This window comes from Taeniopygia guttata, chromosome 10 (genome assembly GCF_048771995.1).
Source record: "Taeniopygia guttata chromosome 10, bTaeGut7.mat, whole genome shotgun sequence".
Lineage (NCBI taxonomy): Eukaryota > Metazoa > Chordata > Aves > Passeriformes > Estrildidae > Taeniopygia > Taeniopygia guttata.
Window position 1 is genome coordinate 3,590,398 of NC_133035.1, and position 18,950 is coordinate 3,609,347.

Below are 18,950 nucleotides of genomic sequence, written 5' to 3' on the forward strand. Positions count from 1 at the left end.
AGCCCTGTAACCCTAAACCCCGCGACACCCAAGCCACCCCCCCCCGCGCCGCCGCGGAGGTGTCACCCTGTCCCTGCAGCCCCCCCAGCTCAGCACTGCGAGGCCGAGATTGCGGCAGGGCTGGGAGAGATGGGGCTTGGGCTGGGGACCCCCGTACGTGTCGTCCTCCCCTTGGGACCCACCAGGTCCTGTAAGCGCATAAGCCCTTCACTAAGGCGGTTAGAGGGGAATAACGAAAAGTGGTAATTAAGGGGGGTAATTTCCCTGCCCCCAAGTAATTAATTACCGGCCCTGATGGCGAGGGGAGGGGGGATGCTCGGTAGGGGCCCCGCCGTGCCTCAGCATCCCCTCCCGGGGACGGGGCCTCCACGGATGTTGAGGCTGCTGACACCGCAGAGGGTGGGGGCCAGGTGGCCCCGGGGTTATGCAACCACCGCTAAACCCTCGCGGTGACAGGGCAGCACAATTTGGGATTTGTGGGCTTTAGCCGCTAAACCCCCCCCGCCCCGCTCAGGGGGGTGGCGGGTGGCCACCGTCATGGGCCCGGCTTGTCCTCAGCGATGGGCCCGGCTGAGGACAGGGGTTCCCGGCCTGCTCTGCCCCTTCCAGAGGGGCTCAGGTGTGTGGATGCCCTGAAGGTGTCCCAGGGGACAGGCAATGGCAGCACGTCTGGCAGCAGTGACTCCAGTGGATCCAGGGGCTGGGGGTCACCCCTGCATCATCCCCAACTGATGTGCGGCTCCATCCCCGCTGCCTGCAGCATTCCTGCATCTCCCTGCCTGCGGCACGGCTCCATCCTCCTGCCTACAACCTACTTCCATCCCTTTCGCCTGAAGCGTTTCTCCATCTTAACAGTCTGCACTGTGACTCACTCTATTAGCCTGGCCTGCACCATGGCTCCATGTTCCCATGTGCAGCAACATTCCATCACCCTCCCTGACTACATGGCTCCACCAACCTTCCTGTCTGGACCGTGGCTCCGTGCCCCCTGCCTCCAGCCCCCTCCCACCCTGGCACCCCCGGTTTCCCCAGGGTGCCCTGTCCCACCCACAGCCCCATCCTGACCTAGATCTCTGACCGCCACCATCTGCACCAGGGGCCACCTCCTCCCGTGGCAGAATTATGACGCTGGGCTAATGCAGCGGGAGCAAGCTGTCACCTCCCTGCCCAGCCCTTGGGTGCCTCCACACCTCTCACCCATGGGTGAACACTCCCCTGTGCCCAACCCAGGGTGCCAGGAACGCCGGCATCCCAGCGTGCCAGCCCACCCATGGGCACACAGGCGGCCAGCACCGGGACAGTGGGGAGCAGCCAGAATGGCGGGATGGCTGAGTTAGGCTAATTTGCCTGACCCCTCCTTGCCGTTGGGTAAAAGCCAGCTCTGGAGCAGGGATTTGGGAGGGGGATTAGCTGGGCCAACCATCTGCTGCCAGCCAATCATCAGCACCCCCAGGAAAGCCAATAATTACAAAAATATGGTTTCCCACCCCGTTTCTCCATTGCACCCAGCTGGGTGCTGTCCCTACAGTGAGCTCCCCGTGGAGCAGCACCCTGTCCTCTTCCCGGGGATGAGGGCTCCATGAGCACCCAGGGCACTCCTGGGAGCCCAACCCAGCCCGTTTTGGGTGTGACACGAGCGGGCCTGATGCCACGGTGGAGGGGCAGTGGGTGGTGGGTGGGGGTGAAGGAGCAAATGTTAAAGCCTGAGGTAGGGTCGTGACTCGGCTCGGTCACAGATGCTGGGGCAGATGCCACAGGATTACCCAGCCTAAAACCTTGGGATCTGCCCTCCTTCCCCCCAGCAGGCAGAGAGCGTTTAATTACTAATTTACTAATTACCTAAAGATGCTGGTGATGGGCTTGAGATCTGCAGTCAGGAGCAGCCCCAGGGCTCCAGCCACCCTAATCCCACTGGCTGTGGGGAGCTGGTGGATCCACCCTGGCCAGGGACAGCTTGGCTGGGGACATCGAGTGACCCAGGGAAGCACCACTGTCCTGGCAGTCCTGCTCCTGTTGGTGACAGCATGGAGTGGTGGGGAATGGGACAGGACAGTGACGACAAGGAGGAGACAATGGGGACAAAGAGAACATGATGGGAATCGGGAGAAGATATTGGAGATCAAGGTGACAGTGGGGACCGCGAGGAGCTGATGGGGGACGGAAAGGACATGATGGGGACCAAGAGGCAACAACAAGGATCAGGAGGGGGTGATGGCAACAAGGAGATGAAGACTGGGAGGCAATAATGAGGATCAGGTGGGGACAATGGGAATCTGGATGTTTTGATGGTGACCCAGAGATAATGACAAATGTGAAGAGCAGGAGGTGACAGCAGTGACCAGGAAGGTGTGATGGAGATCATGAGGGGGCAGTGGGATGCAACAGGGTGAATGGAGATCATGATGGGATGATAGTAAGGACTGAGATGGGATGATGGGGACTGGGAGGGAATGAGAGGGAATGGAGGATGGGAATGAGAAGGGTGTGATGGGTACATGTGGGCAAGACAACAGAGACCAGGAGAGGATGGTGGAGTTTAGAAGGGGACAATACCAACAAAAGATGACATGAAGTTCTAGGAGGGTGGCTGTGGCACTGGAGGTGGCTGGGAAGGGTTAATTACCGTCTGCACTGAGCTGGGTCCAGGCCAGGCTCAGGTTTCACCTGTAATTAGCTCTTGTTTATTGGAGGCTCCTTGATAAATGATTCTTTGGAGGTTGCCCGATGACAGAGGGTGACAGTCACCCACCTGAGCCCTGCTAAAGCCTTCACTGACCCCTGGCACCAGGATTAAAGTTTAATGTGACTCGGGAGCTGACCCCGGGCATGCACCATTCTGGGGTGACAGGGCTGGGGACAGGCTGGTAGCCATTCCTAGGACAAGGGGCTGGGGACAGACTGGTGGTCATCCCTAGGACAAGGGGCTGGGTACAGGCTGATGGTCTCGAAGGGCCAGAGGGTTTTGGCACCAAGAGGTCATTTGTCATAAGCCTGGTGGTCAGTGGTTACCAAAGCATGGTGGCCACAGGGCTGTTTCCTGACTCCTCTGGGGTCACCCAAGAGGTGTGTGTATGAAATGTCACACCAGGTTGGGTTTGTCCCCCTGGGACTGGCCCTTTAGGATGGGCACAGTGCCACGGTGCAGCCGGTCCGGGCACATTCCCAGGCACCGGTGGAGCCGTGTGCCGCTGCCAAGAGCCACCGTGGTGCTCTCCGGGGCGGGCTGAGGTCCTGCCCCGCAGCCACCTTTGGAGCAGCAGCAGCTTGGGAAGCACAGTGGAGTGAGGGGACCTTGGAGGTGTCCCCAAGGTGAGGCAGCAGGGCACAGAACGAGCCCCGAGGCTGCAGCTTGGGTTTCAGCAGGGTGACGTGTCACCACAGCTGTGGGGACAGAGAAGTCTCCAAGGTATGGGTACCTGCCGCCAGCTCTTGGGACATCGTGTTTTCTCCCTGCAGATGAATCTCCTCGCCCAGGTAAAGGGGGAGCCAGCAGGAAGGACACCTGCATCCAGGTGATCCCACCCCTTTGCCATAGGACCTGCCTGGTGCTGGGTCTGGGCAGGGGGGGAGGGGGTTGTGGCCTGGGAGGCTGGGCTGGGCTGGGCTGGGTGCTGGCAGAGACGGGTGGCGGCAGGGGATGGGTGTCAGAAGGGGACAGTCCCCGTCTTGCCCTGCCTCCTCTCCCCACAGGTGAACTCCCTCCTTCAGACCCTGCAAGCCCCCGACTGGCTGTTCCTCCAGGCCTGGCACTGGCTGGGCTCCTGGGTACGGCAGGTTTGGGGGTGCTGGCATGAGAATCCCAGTCAGGTGCTTGGGCAGGGGGTGGCAGCAGCCCAGACCAGGGCTGAGCCATGACACAGATGACACTGGGGCTGATGCAAGGTGTTTGTCCCTCCAGGTGAGCAGTTCCAGGCAGGTAAGTGCTGGCATTGCCCCTGTGCCCTGCACTGCCCGTCACAGCCCTGGCACAACTGGGCCAAATGCTGCACACCCTGCCTTTCCCTTGGCACCCATGGGTGCTTCAGCACCTCAAGGGGGCAGTCCCTTCCCAAAGGGTTTCCATCCATGGAGGCCAGAGACCCAAGCTGTGCTTAAGCCACCAATGATGTGGGATGAGCCAGCAGGTCAGTGATATTGCTGGTGTCCCCAGGCCACCAGTGGCCCTGAAACATGGCTGGGTCCCCAGGCAGTGACTGGGGCAGTGACCACGGCAGGGTTCTTCCTCTGCGAGGGGCTGCTGGGACAACACTTCAACGTGGTCCCCAACGGGGTGGCTGAGCCCCAGCCTGGGGACCTCTTCCTCTTCCCGCTGGCCTCCGGGGGCCCTGGCTGGTGGGGCGCCCATGCTGGCATCTACTGCGGTGACGGGGAGATCATCCACCTGGAAGGTGAGCCCCAGGAGCTGTCATGGCATGGGGACATCTCCATGGAAGGGACATGGGGTATAGAGTCCACTTTGCCCTGCAGGCAGCTCAGGGACGTCACCATCAGGCGTTGTGGCTAAGCACGGCAAGAGCCACCTCCTGCGGACACGGGGCCCGGCCAAGGTGCTCCGCAGGAAGGGAGGGCTGGACGTGGCTGCCCTGCAGCGACGGATCCGGGTGGCCATGGACCAGCCAGTGGAGTACGACACCGTCACCTGCAACTGCATCCACTTCGCTCTCGCCCTCCTGGGGCTGGGCCACCTTGCTGGTGCCATGGTGGGTGCCACCACCAGACCAGGTGCCACCACCCTGGGACATTTTGGCACCTGCTCAAGCTAAGTGTCACCAAATCTCTTCTTTTTTCCCAGGTGTCCCCAGCGCTGCAGTGATGGAGGTGGCGGTGCTCCTGGGGAACATATGGGGCTGAGTGCCCTCCCCTGGGCACCAGAACTGCACCAGTGATTTGTCAATCCTCCTGTGTGGCAATAAACAGTTGCATGGAAACCCTGCGCCAACCCTGCTTGATTTGTTGTTTTCTCACTTTTCCCAGAAGCTGCTGTCAAATGATGTCCCACCTTGACAGGAGACATTGCTCTTTGCTCCCCATGGCCTCCTGGGAGAAGCATCTGCCTCTTTCACTGCTAGCATTTAGTTTTGAGCATAAAAATGAATATTCCATGGGCTGCTGGGTTGAAAATGGGCCAAAAGGCTGGATCAGGTCTGTCCAGAGGCTGGTGGTGTACCCCAGGGGACAACTCTGTGTCCAGTCCTGGTCAACCTCTTCCTTACTGATCCAGGTGATGAGGTAGAGTGTATCTGCAGTGAGGGGCAGTGAGTCACCAACCCATGGTGATGCTGGCACCCCTGGAGTGCTGCGTCCTGTGCTGGGCTCTCCAGCATTAGAGACACCATAAAGGGCCACCAAGGCTCTGGAGCATTTCCCTAGGAAGGGAAGCTGAAAGAGTTGGGGCAGTTCAACAGGGAGAAGGGAACGTCCAGTAGGATTTTATCAGTGTTTATGGGGGGAAAAAAGGGGGAGTCAGGCTCTTCGCTGTGTCTCCTGAGGGTTGGGGTCTCCAGGAGAGCAGCAGGGTCCCCAGGGAGCTCTGAGATCCCAGCAGGGTTGGGGTCCCTTGGAGGGCTGGAGTGAGTGTGTCTCTGTGCTGAAGATTAATTGCTGTCCATTAATTAGATGCTTTATTCAATTCTCCTACTTGAACCATGGCCCTTTTCCCTCACTGCCTCATTCCTGTGGGATGGGGTGAGTGCTGCCCCATCCACACAGCTCCAGGACCAGTTGCCTGGAGAAACAACAGCAGAAATATCTGCCAAGAGTATAAAGTACCTGGGAAAAATAAAAGAAATGCAAACAAAATCTCAACTATAATAACATCAATAATGATAACTTATTATTTATATAATTTATAGTAATATAGTATATAAAAATATCTATGAAATATCTTAATATGCATAGTCATATCTACAATATTTGTATTTGACATCTGTAGTATAGTTAATATATGATCATATATCTAGTATATAATTCCTATAATGTTATTGATAACACTATTAAATATAAACGATAATATCTATAATAATAATATAAATTAATATCATACCTAATATATATAATAATTCAGATATCATACATCACATATACTATCATGTGGAATATAGATCATAAAATATTAAATTTTATCATACAGTAGAAAATACATAATACACAACATAATCTGCAATATAACATAGCATAACATATTGCATATATAACTTATTGCATATGTATCATATATATAAACTGTAGAATGTAGAATGGTTTATGGATTATCTATATCATAGTATGAATATGGCAAATACATATTAGTGCATAATTAATGAAATTTATAATATAATATAATGCAATGTAATAAATAACATGCAATATATGGTATACAGTATGCAGCATGTAATTTGATATATAAATTATATGTAATATATAAGTAAATGTGTACTATGTATACTGCACACATTACTGCCTATAATTTATAAAGTAATAATAAAGTGTAATATGGTAGGATATACATATTATAGCATCCGAATATATAACATTCTTTACTGTCATGTAATCTATTTTAAATACGTCTAATTATAATCATACACAATAATGTCTATTGCTATATAATTATAGATTTTCATTATTCCGGACGGGTATGTGCGCGGCTGTGAGCTCAGCGACAGTCACTGTATCATAGCTATGTGCCCAGCATCGCCCCTCCTAGGATCGCCCGTGTCCCGCTCCCGGAGCCGTGCAGGTACCGGGGCTGTGCAGGGACCCCCTGGGGCAGCGAAGCTCCCCCTGCGCTCCCGTTCCCGGTGTCGGCGGGGCCGACCCAGCGGGTGCTGCCCCCGGGCGGGAGCCGGGCCGGGCCCGTCCCCGCCCGCGCTGACATCAGTTCCCGCGTCCCCCCCGCATCCCGCATCCCGCATCCCTCCCGCCGCCATGGCCGCCAGCCCGGCCTACGGCGAGGAGAAGGGCGGCTCCTCCAGCCTGGGCGAGCCCGAGTACGGCCATGACCCCGCCAGCGGCGGCATCTTCTCCTCCGACTACAAGAGGTGGGGACAATGCGGACACGGGGGACAAGGACGAGCCTGCCCGCGCGGCCGCCACTGCAGGCCCCGGCCGCCGTCCTCGGTACCCGAGCCGGGGCTGGAGCGGCCCCCGGCGTGGGGACGGGGACAGGGACGGGGATGTGGATAACGATGGTGATGGGGATGTGGATAGGGGTAAGGACGAGGATGGGGACAGGGATGGGGCAGGGAATGCGGTCAGGTCGCCGCCACCGTCATTGCAGGTTGCAAAGGCCGGAGAGGGTGGGAACACCGCGGAATTTTGGAGATGCTGCGGTTGGGGGAGATATGCGGGGATGCCCCTTGACCCTCCCACCCTCGGGCTGGGGCATCCCGGACACGCTGTTCCCACCACCGGGTCTGCCGGCTCCTGTGGTTCTCCTGAGCTGACACCCCCCCATCGCATCGAGGTTCCCGGTGGGCGGCAGGGGGATGTGGGGGATGAGGATGAGGAATGTCACCCTGCCGTGGGACAGCGGGACACACTTCTGAGGGGGGCGCAGGGGTGAAGAGGAATGGGGGGGGGGGGGTTGTGCTCCTGGAGCTGCAGGAATGTATTTTGGCCCTCCCTACTGTGTCAGTGTCCCCCACTCTGGCACTGTCCCCCACTCCCTGCTGCCCCAGCAGGAAAGCAGAGTCACTGTCTGACAGCATCACAATGTTCCTCCAGTCCTGATTCCCTGGCAGCGTCCCCCACCTTGAATGTGTACCCCATCCTGACCTCTTGGCAATGCCCCCTGTTTGGGTGTATCCCCTCTCTCCCTGTTCTCCTCCCTAATGCTGCAGAGTGTCCCCCATTCTGGATGTGTCCCTGATCTGTGATTTCCTGGCAGTGTTCCCATCTCACTGGGTCCCCCTTCCCTGAATCCCTGGCAGTGTCCCTTTCTCTCTGATACTCTGGCAGTGTCCCCGAGTATGACAGTGTCCACCCAGAGCCCCTGGCACTGTCCCCCACTCTGGATGTGCCCTGCATCCATGACCTGAAAGAAGTATTCCCATCTCATGGTGTCCCCCCATTTCCTTACCCCTTAGTAGTGTCCCTTGCCCCTGTCTGGCAGTGTAACACTCCCTACCCCTGGCTGTGTCCCCCAGTATGACAATTTCCCCCAGTATGACAATTTCCCCCAGCCCTGATCCACTGCCAGTGTCCTCCAGTCTGGCAGTGCCCTCTATCATGACCCACATCTCAGAGTGTTTGTCCCTCCCATGAACCGCTGGCAGTATCCCTCAGTTTGTCCAAGTCTCCCCATCTCTGACTTCTCCTTGGCAATGTCTCCCAGCCTGGAAATGCTTCCCTGCTCCCATGTCTGCCAGTGTCCCCTGACCCCCACTGGCAGTGTCCCCACTCTGGAAGCATCCCCCAGCCCTGACACCCTGGCTGTGTCTCCCAGTCTGTCACGGTTACCTCAGTGATTTGCCATCAGTGCCTCCCACTCTGGCAGTGTCAGCACCCTCACGGCAATGACCCCTTATCCCTGACCTCCTGGCAGTGTCCCCCACACTCACAGTGTCCCTCACACCCATAGTGTCACTATAATCTGTGTGCTACCCTTTGCCAGGGCTATACCAGATCTATCACCACTCCTGTGAGCCATCCATGGCATCCATGGCACATGTGGCAAGACAAATGCACCAAGTGTGACCCCACCACCCAGCTGAGACACCCACAGGTGCCCCATCATGCCACCCTACCACCCAGGCAGAGTGTCCCACCATGATGTGCATTCCCTGCCCAGGACTTGAGCCACTCAGCCCTGAGGAAGGAGCTCCCTGCAGTGTCCCCAAGTCCCAACTGCAGGTCAGATGTCACTTTGGACATGACATCCCAACATGGCCTCATCCACTGGGAGCTGCATCCTGATCTAGGCTGCAACCCAACCCCAACCACGGCATCAGGTTTCAGCCCACTGTGCTGGGCAGAGGAGCGGGGCCACAGCCCTGTCACCATCCCCAGGGCCACTACCGCCAGTCAGAGCTATGATGTCCTTGCCGCCAGTGCAGAAGCTGCTGCGGCAGCTGCCGGTGGGGCCAGCTGGCTGGCCGAAAACACCAGAGGGTGGTGGTGTGGCTGAGGAGGTGACAAGCCCGGTGCTGGCCACCGAGGCTGGACAACCCACCTGCTACAGCGCCCTGCGAGCTGATGAGCTGCGGCCACTCGCCGGCACCAAGCCCGCAGCGGACACTGGCACCGGGCCACCGCCGCGGTAAGACTCCCCCAGGGAGTTCCCCCAGGACCCTCTGGTGATGGTGGCTCTGGACGAGCATCATCCCATGGGTGTCACCCTCAGCAGCCTTGCAGGTGCACCCAGTTTAGGGGGGGACCAGTGTCCCTTAGGAAAGAGGATAGTGGTAACAACTTTACAAAAGGCTGGTGACATTTTCCCAGTCCGGGGAGGGGATTAGGGAAGGACTTTTCATCAGGGTGTGCTGGCACATCCATGCCACTATGTCCATGAAGCTGACGACAAGGACACCCAGCCAAGCCAGGATGCAGCTGGTGATGGACACCTGTGGTTTAGGAACAATGTAGGGTGACAACCACAGCCAGGATGGAACGGGGTTCTTGTCCCAGTGCCTGGGATGAGGATGACACTGGGTGCTAGCACAATGCCAGTCCCTCCGGTTCCTTTTTCACCTGGCTGTAACCCAACTCCTGTCCCCATAAATATTTAATGATGAAGGGTTGGATTGCCGGCCTGATGGAAGGCTGGGAGCAGAAAAAAAAGACTAAAAAACAGGCAAAAATGTGAAAATGGGAATTTTTTTCCCCGTGGTGTGGTTCAGGCATGATGACCTCAAGGAGATGCTCGACAGCAACAAGGATTCACTCAAGCTGGAGGCCATGAAGAGGATTGTGGCGGTGGGTGTTGTTGTCACTGGTGGGGACCACTGCTGGTACTGAGCTGTCTTATGCTGTACCAGCCCGTGCTGTGCCAGCTGCCCAGTGTCACACCACTTCTATTCCCCCTAGATGATTGCCCGTGGTAAAAACGCCTCCGATCTCTTCCCAGCTGTGGTGAAAAATGTTGCCTGCAAGAACATTGAGGTGAGGAAGATCTTGCGTGGCCCTGGCAGCATCCCAGGGTCTGGCACTTTCCCTGTTTTTGGGGATTGGCTGGAGTTTGGGGGCTCTGAGGTTGCACTTTCACCTGCAGGTGAAGAAGCTGGTGTACGTGTACCTGGTGCGCTACGCAGAGGAGCAACAGGATCTGGCCCTGCTCTCCATCTCCACCTTCCAGCGAGGACTCAAGGTGGGCTGGTCTGAGGACTCAGGGGAGGTCTGGAGGAGCACTGAGCCTCCCACAGCTGCACTGCAGCCCCCCGCATGTCCCTACAGGACCCCAACCAGCTGATCCGCGCCAGTGCCCTGCGGGTCCTGTCCAGCATCCGCGTGCCCATAATCGTGCCCATCATGATGCTGGCCATCAAGGAGGCAGCCTCGGACATGTCCCCGTATGTGCGCAAGACTGCTGCCCATGCCATCCCCAAGCTGTACAGGTAATGGGGAGGGGATCAGCTGCTAAATGTAAGGTATACTAATTGTTGTAATAAAGCAGCCAGGACTTAGTTTCTTCATGCAGAAAAGCCATTTCTTTAGTCACAAAGCTCATATTTATAGGAAATATCAGAAGGTGTTCTGTTAGACCTACTTGGCTAACAATACACTGACTATTACCCACTTTATTGGTGGGTAAATGGCTAGGGTGTACATCTGTCAAATCTCTCTATTTTTGGTTAGTTTACATATTTTGTTCACTGGTTCCCATGGGACAGATGTCTTGTTTATTACAGGTGCAAATGGTTTTCTTACTAGAACAGCTTGTTGTGCTAACTACTTTCATTCTTATAATTTTTCACATGGGAAGTTACAAGCTAGCTGCTAGCTTAGCTAGAGCAATAGGACCTAAACCATATTTTATAAGGCCTTTCTTCTATTATATTTTTACCTATATGCAACATCAATAAGGGTCTTGGCTGCTTGGTACAGGCAGGGATGGGGAGGACTTTGGTCCAGCATCACCTGCCCTGCTCCTCCCTCACAGCCTTGACTCAGACCAGAAGGACCAGCTCATTGAAGTGATTGAGAAGCTGCTGGCGGACAAAACCACGGTGAGCAGGATTCTGTGTCTCCCCCACCTCCAAATCCAGCAACATCACTGGCCTTGTGTCCTCATGGGGATGGAGGTGTTTCCACCAAATTGGTGTCATCTTGGGGATGCAGCCATCTCCCAAGCCAACATCTTTGTGGAGATGTCTGTCCCTAGCAAGACAGAATCCTCATAAGGATGCCACTGTCCCCACTGATCTAGCATCCTCACAGGAATGCAGATGTTCCCACCAAATTGGTGTCCTTGTGGGGATGAAGCCATCCCTGGAGAGCTGGCATCCTTGTGGGAGTGCTGCTGTCCCTACTGGGCCAACAACCTCATGAGGAATTCACCAACTCCACTGAGCTGGCATCCCTACAAGGAAGGGTTGCCCACCAAACCAGCACCCTCATGGAGATGCCACCATCCCTACCAAACCAATATCTTATTGATGATGCCACCACTCCACTAAGTCACCCCGGGCTTTCCCTCTGCAGCTGGTGGCTGGCAGCGTGGTGATGGCATTCGAGGAGGTTTGCCCAGAGCGCATAGACCTCATCCACAAGAACTACCGCAAGCTCTGCAACCTGCTCATCGATGTGGAGGAGTGGGGGCAGGTGGTCATCATCAACATGCTGACCCGCTATGCCCGCACCCAGTTCCTCAGCCCCAACCAGAACGTGAGTTCAGGAGCACAAAATGCCCTGGGAGCCTTGGGATGTCGTGGGAGCCCCTAGGGAAGTGGGGTGAAGGGGGAGTGTTCTTGGGAATGAAAAGGGTCCCACCTGCCAGCAGGAGTCTTTGCTGGAGGAGAACACTGAGAAGGCTTTCTATGGCTCTGAGGAGGAGGACGCCAAGGATACCAAGGCAGAGGCAGCTTCGCTGGCCAAGCGCAAGCCCTACGTAATGGACCCTGACCACCGCCTCCTCCTGCGCAACACCAAGCCCCTGCTGCAGAGCCGCAACGCCGCAGTGAGACCCTCGCTCCCACCCTGTTCATTCCCCTGGGCCACTGGTGGTGTCCATCAGTCTGGGCTTACGATGTCCCCACAGTCTAGGACTCACTGGGGTGCTTGAGGGGCACTCAGAAATGAGTGTCCTCAGGGTCAGGCTACCTCCAAGTGCTGAGAGTGGGACTGGGGGACTTGGCCATTCCGCAGGGTGTCCCCCATTCCCACCATGTGACATTTGCATATATGTCCATAGGTGGTGATGGCTGTGGCACAGCTCTACTTTCACCTGGCACCCAAGGCAGAGGTTGGAGTCATTGCCAAGGCGCTGGTACGGCTCCTGCGGAGTCACAGGTTTGTGGCACCTGGGTTCTGGTGGTGTCCTACCCCTCCACCCCAAAAAGTCCATCCCTGGAGGGATATCAGGTTGGAGGCTTTTTTGGGCTGGTCCAGTCCAGACACGGGATGACAGCATCTTGGTGGCACCAGCTGGTGGTAGGTCCTGGCCCATATTCACAGGGACTTGCTGAGGGTGTTTGGCCCTTGCCCCAGTGACCATGGTCCCCCCCTTTGTCCCCACAGTGAGGTGCAGTATGTTGTACTACAGAATGTGGCCACCATGTCCATCAAGCGGCGGGTGAGTCTCAGACTTGGTGTGGGAGGAGTTGGCCCCGTTGACTCCGGAGCAAGATGAGGATTAGCCAGCAAGGTCACCAGAGACTGGAGGTGGCCTTGGCAAGGTGGGGGGACAGAGATGACACTAATATCTCTGGCTGTGCATGCAGGGGATGTTTGAGCCCTATCTGAAAAGTTTCTACATCCGCTCCACGGACCCCACACAGATCAAGATCCTCAAGGTGAGCTGGAAACACCTGTCAGGAGTGGGTTTGGGGCTTCATGGAGCCCCTTCTTTGGGTCAGCTGTCGTCTTGCCCTGGGGACAGGAGGACATCAAGGCCCCCCTGCCCTGTCACCACACCCCCGTGCTGCTCATCTCTTCCTCTTTCCCACAGCTGGAGGTCCTCACCAACCTGGCCAATGAGACCAACATCTCCACCATTCTGCGAGAGTTCCAGGTATGCCATGGCCATACTGACTGCCACCCTGGCATGGCTCTTGGTGCCAAACCACCACCATGGAGGGGGCAGAGGAGAGCCCCTCCAAGAGGAGTGGGCTGAGGCCATACCAACCCCATCAGTGGTTCCAAAGGGCCCCAATATGTGACCACTGCCAGGGAGGATGTCCAGCACTGGCACATGGGTGACATGTCACATGTGCCTGTGCAGACCTACATCCGCAGCATGGACAAGGACTTTGTGGCAGCCACCATCCAGGCCATTGGGCGCTGTGCCACCAACATTGGGAAGGTGCGGGATACCTGCCTCAATGGCCTGGTGCAGCTCCTTTCCAACAGAGATGGTGAGTACACACATCAGGGGTGAAATGGGAGCTCCACTGCTCTCAGGGCAGGACCCAACTGAGGCTGGGTCTCTGCCCGCAGAGCTGGTGGTGGCCGAATCTGTGGTGGTCATCAAAAAGCTACTACAGATGCAGCCGGCCCAGCACAGTGAGATCATCAAGCACATGGCCAAGCTCACTGACAACATCCAGGTTGGTTGGGGTGTTGCTGACCCACAGGAGCAGGGGATGGCAGCAGTGCCGTATATCTGAGGGCATTTCACAGGTGCCAATGGCACGGGCCAGCATCTTGTGGCTCATTGGCGAGTACTGCGAGCACGTGCCCAAGATCGCACCTGATGTGCTGCGCAAGATGGCCAAGTCCTTCACCAATGAGGAGGACATTGTCAAGCTGCAGGTCATCAATCTGGCGGCTAAGCTCTACCTGACCAACTCCAAGCAGGTACCAGGGATGTGATCCTAAGGTGGGCCTCAGTTTCCCTGTCAGGGAGGGAGAGGCCAGCCCTGAGCATGTTCTCTGACACAGAGCAAGCTGCTGACCCAGTATGTCCTCAACTTGGCCAAGTATGACCAGAATTACGACATCCGCGACCGGGCTCGTTTCATCCGCCAGCTCATCGTGCCCACTGAGAAGAGCGGGGCCCTCAATAAATATGCCAAGAAGCTCTTCCTGGCCCAAAAACCAGCTCCCATATTGGAGTCTTCCTTCAAAGGTACCCATCCCTAGTCACAGGGCATTAGGACATGGGGCACAAGCTGTCACCGCAATGCTGCATGGCTCTCCCTGAGTTGCTGCCTCCTTTCACCTCGTTGTAGATCGGGACCATTTCCAACTGGGCTCCCTGTCCCATCTGCTCAACGCTAAGGCTGTGGGCTACCAGGAGCTGCCTGACTGGCCGGATGAGGCCCCTGACCCCTCTGTGAGGAACGTGGAGGTGTGTGGAGCACCTTGGGTGCATGGGGGAGGAGGGGCCAAGGTGGGGACACTGACTCAAGGTCTTGGAAGAGCCCCAGAAAGGTGCCTAGGTACTGCTCACCTACCCTGTTCCCTCTCTAGCGCTCACACATCTGCTTGGGGATGGGGGAACAAGGGTGGCTGCTTGGATCCCCCAGTCATGGGTGATGGCCCTGCTCCATCAAGCCTGTGCCAACAGGTTCCTGAGTGGACCAAGTGCACCAGCCGGGAGAAGAGGAAGGAGAAGGTGGAGAAGCCTTTCTACTCTGACTCAGAGGGCGAGTCAGGGCCCACGGAGTCAGCAGACAGTGGTGAGGACTTGAGGGCATGAGATATTGGGCAGTGGTCACTGTGGCCGTCAGGCAGGTGCCACAATGGTGGGGCACTGGACAGGGGACATGACTGTGGGGACACCCCATCATGGGACGGACATGGCAGGAAATGTGGAGGTACATGGTGGTGGGCAGTGGGACTATGCAGGAATGCAGTGGAGAGGCAGCAGCAGGTGTGGAGATGCAGTGGGAGGATGGAGGATGTAGTGGGATGAAGTGGGAGATGGGGGAATGTGAGGGGACACAGCAACAGGGCTGAGCTGTGCCCCCACAGAGCCCGAGTCCGGCAGTGAAGAGAACAGCAGCAGCAGCAGCTCTGGCAGCTCCAGCTCTGGCACCGAGGAGGAGGAGGAGGAAGAGGAGGAGGAAGACAGTGGGGAGCAGTCAGAGGACAAGGAGGAGGAGGAGGAGGAGGAGAAGAGGCCAAAGAGGAAGGACAAGGAAGGTTCCCATAAGGCAGTCTTGGGGAGAGCGGGCAGGTACGCCCTGGGAAGGCAAGGGGGTGCTCCCAGCAAAACCCCTGCCCCAACCCCCTGAGCTGGGCTATCCCTGCAGCCCCAGTGAGGAAGAGGAGGAGGAGGGGGCAAAGAAGTCCAAGAAGAAGATCCTGCAGGGGAGGAAGGGCCGTGCCGAAACCTCGTCAGAGGCCAGCACCTCCGAGAGCAGCTCCTCTGGCTCCGACTCAGGCTCTGAGGAAGAGGCCAAGCAGAGGAAGGCGGTGAGGGCTGGGATGGGCTGGGATGGGGGGCTGCACAGGGATATCTGTACCCCTTATTGAACTCCCCATCTCTGCTCTGCTGCAGCCCCCCAGCAGCAAGGCCAGCTCCAAGGAGATCTCCCTGCTTGACCTGGATGACTGTGAGTGGCTTCCTGGAATGCGCAAATGGCCGTGGTGGTGGTGCTGGGGAAACTGAGGCATAAGCACTCACTCCGGTGCAATCAGGACTCCGTGGGTCCTTTGGGAGCTGCAAGGTGGGACAAGAACAGGTGTGGTGAGGGATCCTTGTCTCCAGAGGATAGCTGTGGGACAGGCGGCTGTGCCTATTGGATTGTCCCTGTGTGGCTGTGCACAGGGATAGCCTACAGGGTTGTGTCTACACCAATGGAGCTGTGCCACTGGGCTATCCTTGTGTGGCTCTCCCCATGGGACTATGCCACCAGGGCTGACCCCACGTGGCTGTCCCCATGGGGCTAGCCCCATGAGGCTGTCCCCATATGGCTGTCCCCATGGGGCTAGCCCCATGAGGCTGTCCCCATATGGCTGTCCCCATGGAGCTGAGCCACTAGAACTGTCCCGGTGTGGGTGTCCCCATGGGGCTATGCTCACAGCCAGGGGGCTGTGAGCTCTGTTAACCGTTTCGTCCCCCCTCCCTACCTTGCAGTCACTCCACCTCCTCCTCAGCCCATCCCCTCCAGCAGCATCATCTCCACCAGCCTGGTGACCGACCTGGAAGGCCTCACTCTCACCGACACCTCCCTGACACCCACCGTAAGTGTCCCCCACACCCTCCCTGGGGAGGTCCCAGGCCTCCTGTCACCTGCGGGGGCTCCTGGGCCCTCTGCCACCTGCAGGGGTTGCAGGGAGCCTCAGCAGCCCCCACTGTCCCTTGGTGCAGCTGCTGAGCCCGGCGTTCAGTGCAGTGAAGACCTACGAGCTGCTGCACCGCATGGCAGGCGAGGGGCTTGCGGTTGAGTACTGCTTCAGCCGCCGGCCCTTCCCGGGCGACCCCCACATGGTGGCCGTCCAGATCCAGATCTCCAACAACACTGACACCGAGGTGAAGAACCTGCGAGTCAACGAACCCAAGCCACTATCTGGCATGAGGATACAGGAGTTCCCTGAGATCGGTATGGCATGGCAGGGCACAGCTGTGACGGTGTGGGAGAGTGGGGACAGGGGTTGGGTGGGAATGTGGGATGTAGTGGCATCCCTGTTGTTCCAGAGCACCTGGCGCCAGGGGACACAGCCAGCGTGGTGATGGGCATCGACTTCTGTGACTCCACCCAGGCAGCAAACTTCCAGCTGTGGTGAGCATCTGGCACCAGGCAGGGCAGGATGAGTGTCCCTGGGGATCAGGGCATCAAGTGTTCCAGAGATGGGGAAAGTGGGATAGGTATCAACAACCCTTCACCTAGAAGGAGACAGGAGACAGCAGAAGCAGGGCATGAGGGGTGGAAGACAGCAGGACAGGCACCAGAGTCCTTCCAGGGAAGGGGAGACAGTCAGATGGGCATGGAGTGGTCAGGGACAGCAGGAAATGCACAGGCCTCCCTGCAGGAGACAAGGAGACAGCAGCAGTTCCAGGTCCAGCCTGACAGGTTCCCCCCATTCTTGAGCCCTTTTGTGCCACAGTTTCCCCTGGTCACCCCTGCCCAGGGCAGGGATGGGAAGCAGGACATGGAGAGGGGACATATTCTGAGCATGTGCCCCTCTCACCCCCCTGTCTCCCCAGCACCCACACGCGCCAGTTCTACGTCTCCATCCAGCCACCCGTGGGGGAGCTCATGGCCCCTGTCTTCATGAGCGAGAACGAGTTCAAGAAGGAGCAGGGTGAGTGGGGCTAGGGATGGGGATAGGGTGCTGCACGGGCACCCACAACTGACACTCACCCCCAGTTTTGTCCCCTCTGCCGCCCTCGCTGTGGCTCTAGAGCACCTGGCACGGCCGGGTGAGGGTAAGTGGCTGCTAAGCAGGCCCCTAGACTAGCTCTGCTCCCCTCACCCCACCCTGCACCCCCAGCCTGTGGGCTGGGGTGACACCCTGGTGCCAGGGTGGCCTTTTTGGGTCTCCACAAAGTGTGAAGGGTCCATGTCACCCTGGCACTCCCAGAATTGTGTCTGGTGAGTGACACCCTGTGTCCTCGTGCTTCTGGATCAGCACATTCCCACCCTGACCTCATGGATGGGGGCTGTGTTGAGTAGGGGGTGCTTGGTGCCCTGCAGCACCCAGCCCCATTGCTATCACTGTCCAGAGGAGCCCATCCCCAGGGATGTGGCTGCTGCCAACAGGCAAGAACATGGGCATGAGCCCAGGAAGAGTTATGAAGAATTTTCCCAAATCCACTGAATCCTGAACCAAAAGCAAGCAGAACAACCAGCCCAGGATGTCATGGGGAACACAGGGAGCTGGAGGGGCTTGCTTTGGGCATGTCAAAGCAGGGCCCAGAAAGGTGTGTGGCCAGAGACAGGCAGGTGCCTCTGTTGCCTGCTCTAGGGAAGCTGATGGGCATGAGCGAGATCACAGAGAAGCTGACGCTGCCTGAGAAATGCCGAAGTGACCACACCATCGTCCAGCAAGTGACCTCGGCTGCCAACGTGGGCCGCGTGCCCTGCGGTGCCAGCAATGAGTACAGGTAGCTGGACCCCCACACCTGGATCAGGCAGGCGCTGTCACCTCTCCATTCCAACCCAAATCAAGTGGGGACACTCGGGGCTTCCTTTAGGATGAGGAACCTGCGTGAACCCAAATGTGACAGCGGGCATGGGTGGCAGGTGCTTGCCTGTCCCCACTGGAGCATCCCATGGGACCAGATGGTGACAGGGGACAGCTTGCCTTGAAGCCCTGTGTTCACCACCCAACAGGTTCGCGGCCAAGACGGTGACAAGCGGGAGCCTGGTACTCATCACCCTGGAGTGGCGGGAGGGCTCCACGGCCCAGCTGACCATCAACAGCGAGAAGATGGTCATCGGCACCATGCTGGTGAAGGACATTATCCAGGCCCTGACACAGTGACAGCTGGGTGCTGCCACACCCATGGCCCTGCCCTCCCACCCCTTCTGCCCCATGCTGCTCCCCAAAACACTCCCTTGCCCCCATTTCTGCCAGGTTGTTCCCTGCCCCGATCCCAAAAGGGGAGGCAGGCAGCAACCCTTGGGCCAGCTTTGCTGCTGGGCAGAAGGAGCAGGATGGGGCAAATGGGATGCAGGGGAGTGTCCTACTTGGAAGGGCAGAAGCAGTTCCAGCCCCCATGGAGCACAGTGTGGCCCTAGTCCCTCACTGTCATCTGCCAGTGTAACCCTTATTTATTATATCCAGGATCTCCCAATAAAGCTCTTCTCCAACCTGCTCCCTTTCCCTCCTCTGCTCTGTGGGCACATCAATCTCAGATTCTCCCCATGCCGGGCTCTGGCAGCCTCCCAGGGCAGCTACAGGGGACATCAGGGAACCAGCCATCC

General features: G+C 57.4%; 2 protein-coding genes across 11 annotated transcripts; both read left to right on the forward strand.

Annotated features, from left to right (window-relative positions):
- Positions 1-3,182: 3,182 nt before the first annotated feature.
- Positions 3,183-4,928, forward strand: LOC121470536 (uncharacterized). 9 transcript variants are annotated; one of them, XM_072933882.1, is made up of 7 exons: positions 3,183-3,309; positions 3,457-3,474; positions 3,691-3,807; positions 3,899-3,916; positions 4,151-4,388; positions 4,468-4,700; positions 4,793-4,928. In XM_072933882.1, exons 2-7 carry the CDS (start codon positions 3,457-3,459, stop codon positions 4,811-4,813), a joined length of 645 nt encoding a protein of 214 aa, XP_072789983.1. In that variant the 5' UTR covers positions 3,183-3,309; the 3' UTR covers positions 4,814-4,928. The 9 variants fall into 9 exon arrangements, with proteins under 9 accessions (XP_072789983.1, XP_072789984.1, XP_072789985.1 ...); XM_072933883.1 differs by having other exon boundaries at positions 4,187-4,388; XM_072933884.1 differs by having other exon boundaries at positions 3,691-3,765.
- A 1,660-nt stretch (positions 4,929-6,588) lies between these two features.
- AP3B2 (adaptor related protein complex 3 subunit beta 2) lies at positions 6,589-18,841 on the forward strand. Of its 2 annotated transcripts, none has more exons than XM_030281796.4 (27): positions 6,589-7,016; positions 9,816-9,891; positions 10,003-10,077; positions 10,187-10,282; positions 10,369-10,529; positions 11,075-11,141; positions 11,617-11,799; positions 11,912-12,091; positions 12,326-12,423; positions 12,652-12,706; positions 12,855-12,926; positions 13,082-13,144; positions 13,355-13,487; positions 13,570-13,679; positions 13,753-13,929; positions 14,014-14,200; positions 14,304-14,422; positions 14,642-14,753; positions 15,049-15,253; positions 15,330-15,492; positions 15,578-15,632; positions 16,157-16,263; positions 16,391-16,622; positions 16,718-16,802; positions 17,228-17,325; positions 17,989-18,127; positions 18,357-18,614. In XM_030281796.4, the coding sequence occupies exons 1-27, from the start codon at positions 6,658-6,660 to the stop codon at positions 18,505-18,507; spliced, it is 3,558 nt and encodes a 1,185-aa protein (XP_030137656.2). In that variant the 5' UTR covers positions 6,589-6,657; the 3' UTR covers positions 18,508-18,614. The 2 variants fall into 2 exon arrangements, with proteins under 2 accessions (XP_030137656.2, XP_030137657.2); XM_030281797.4 differs by having other exon boundaries at positions 6,592-7,016; positions 11,915-12,091; positions 18,357-18,841.
- Positions 18,842-18,950: the final 109 nt, after the last annotated feature.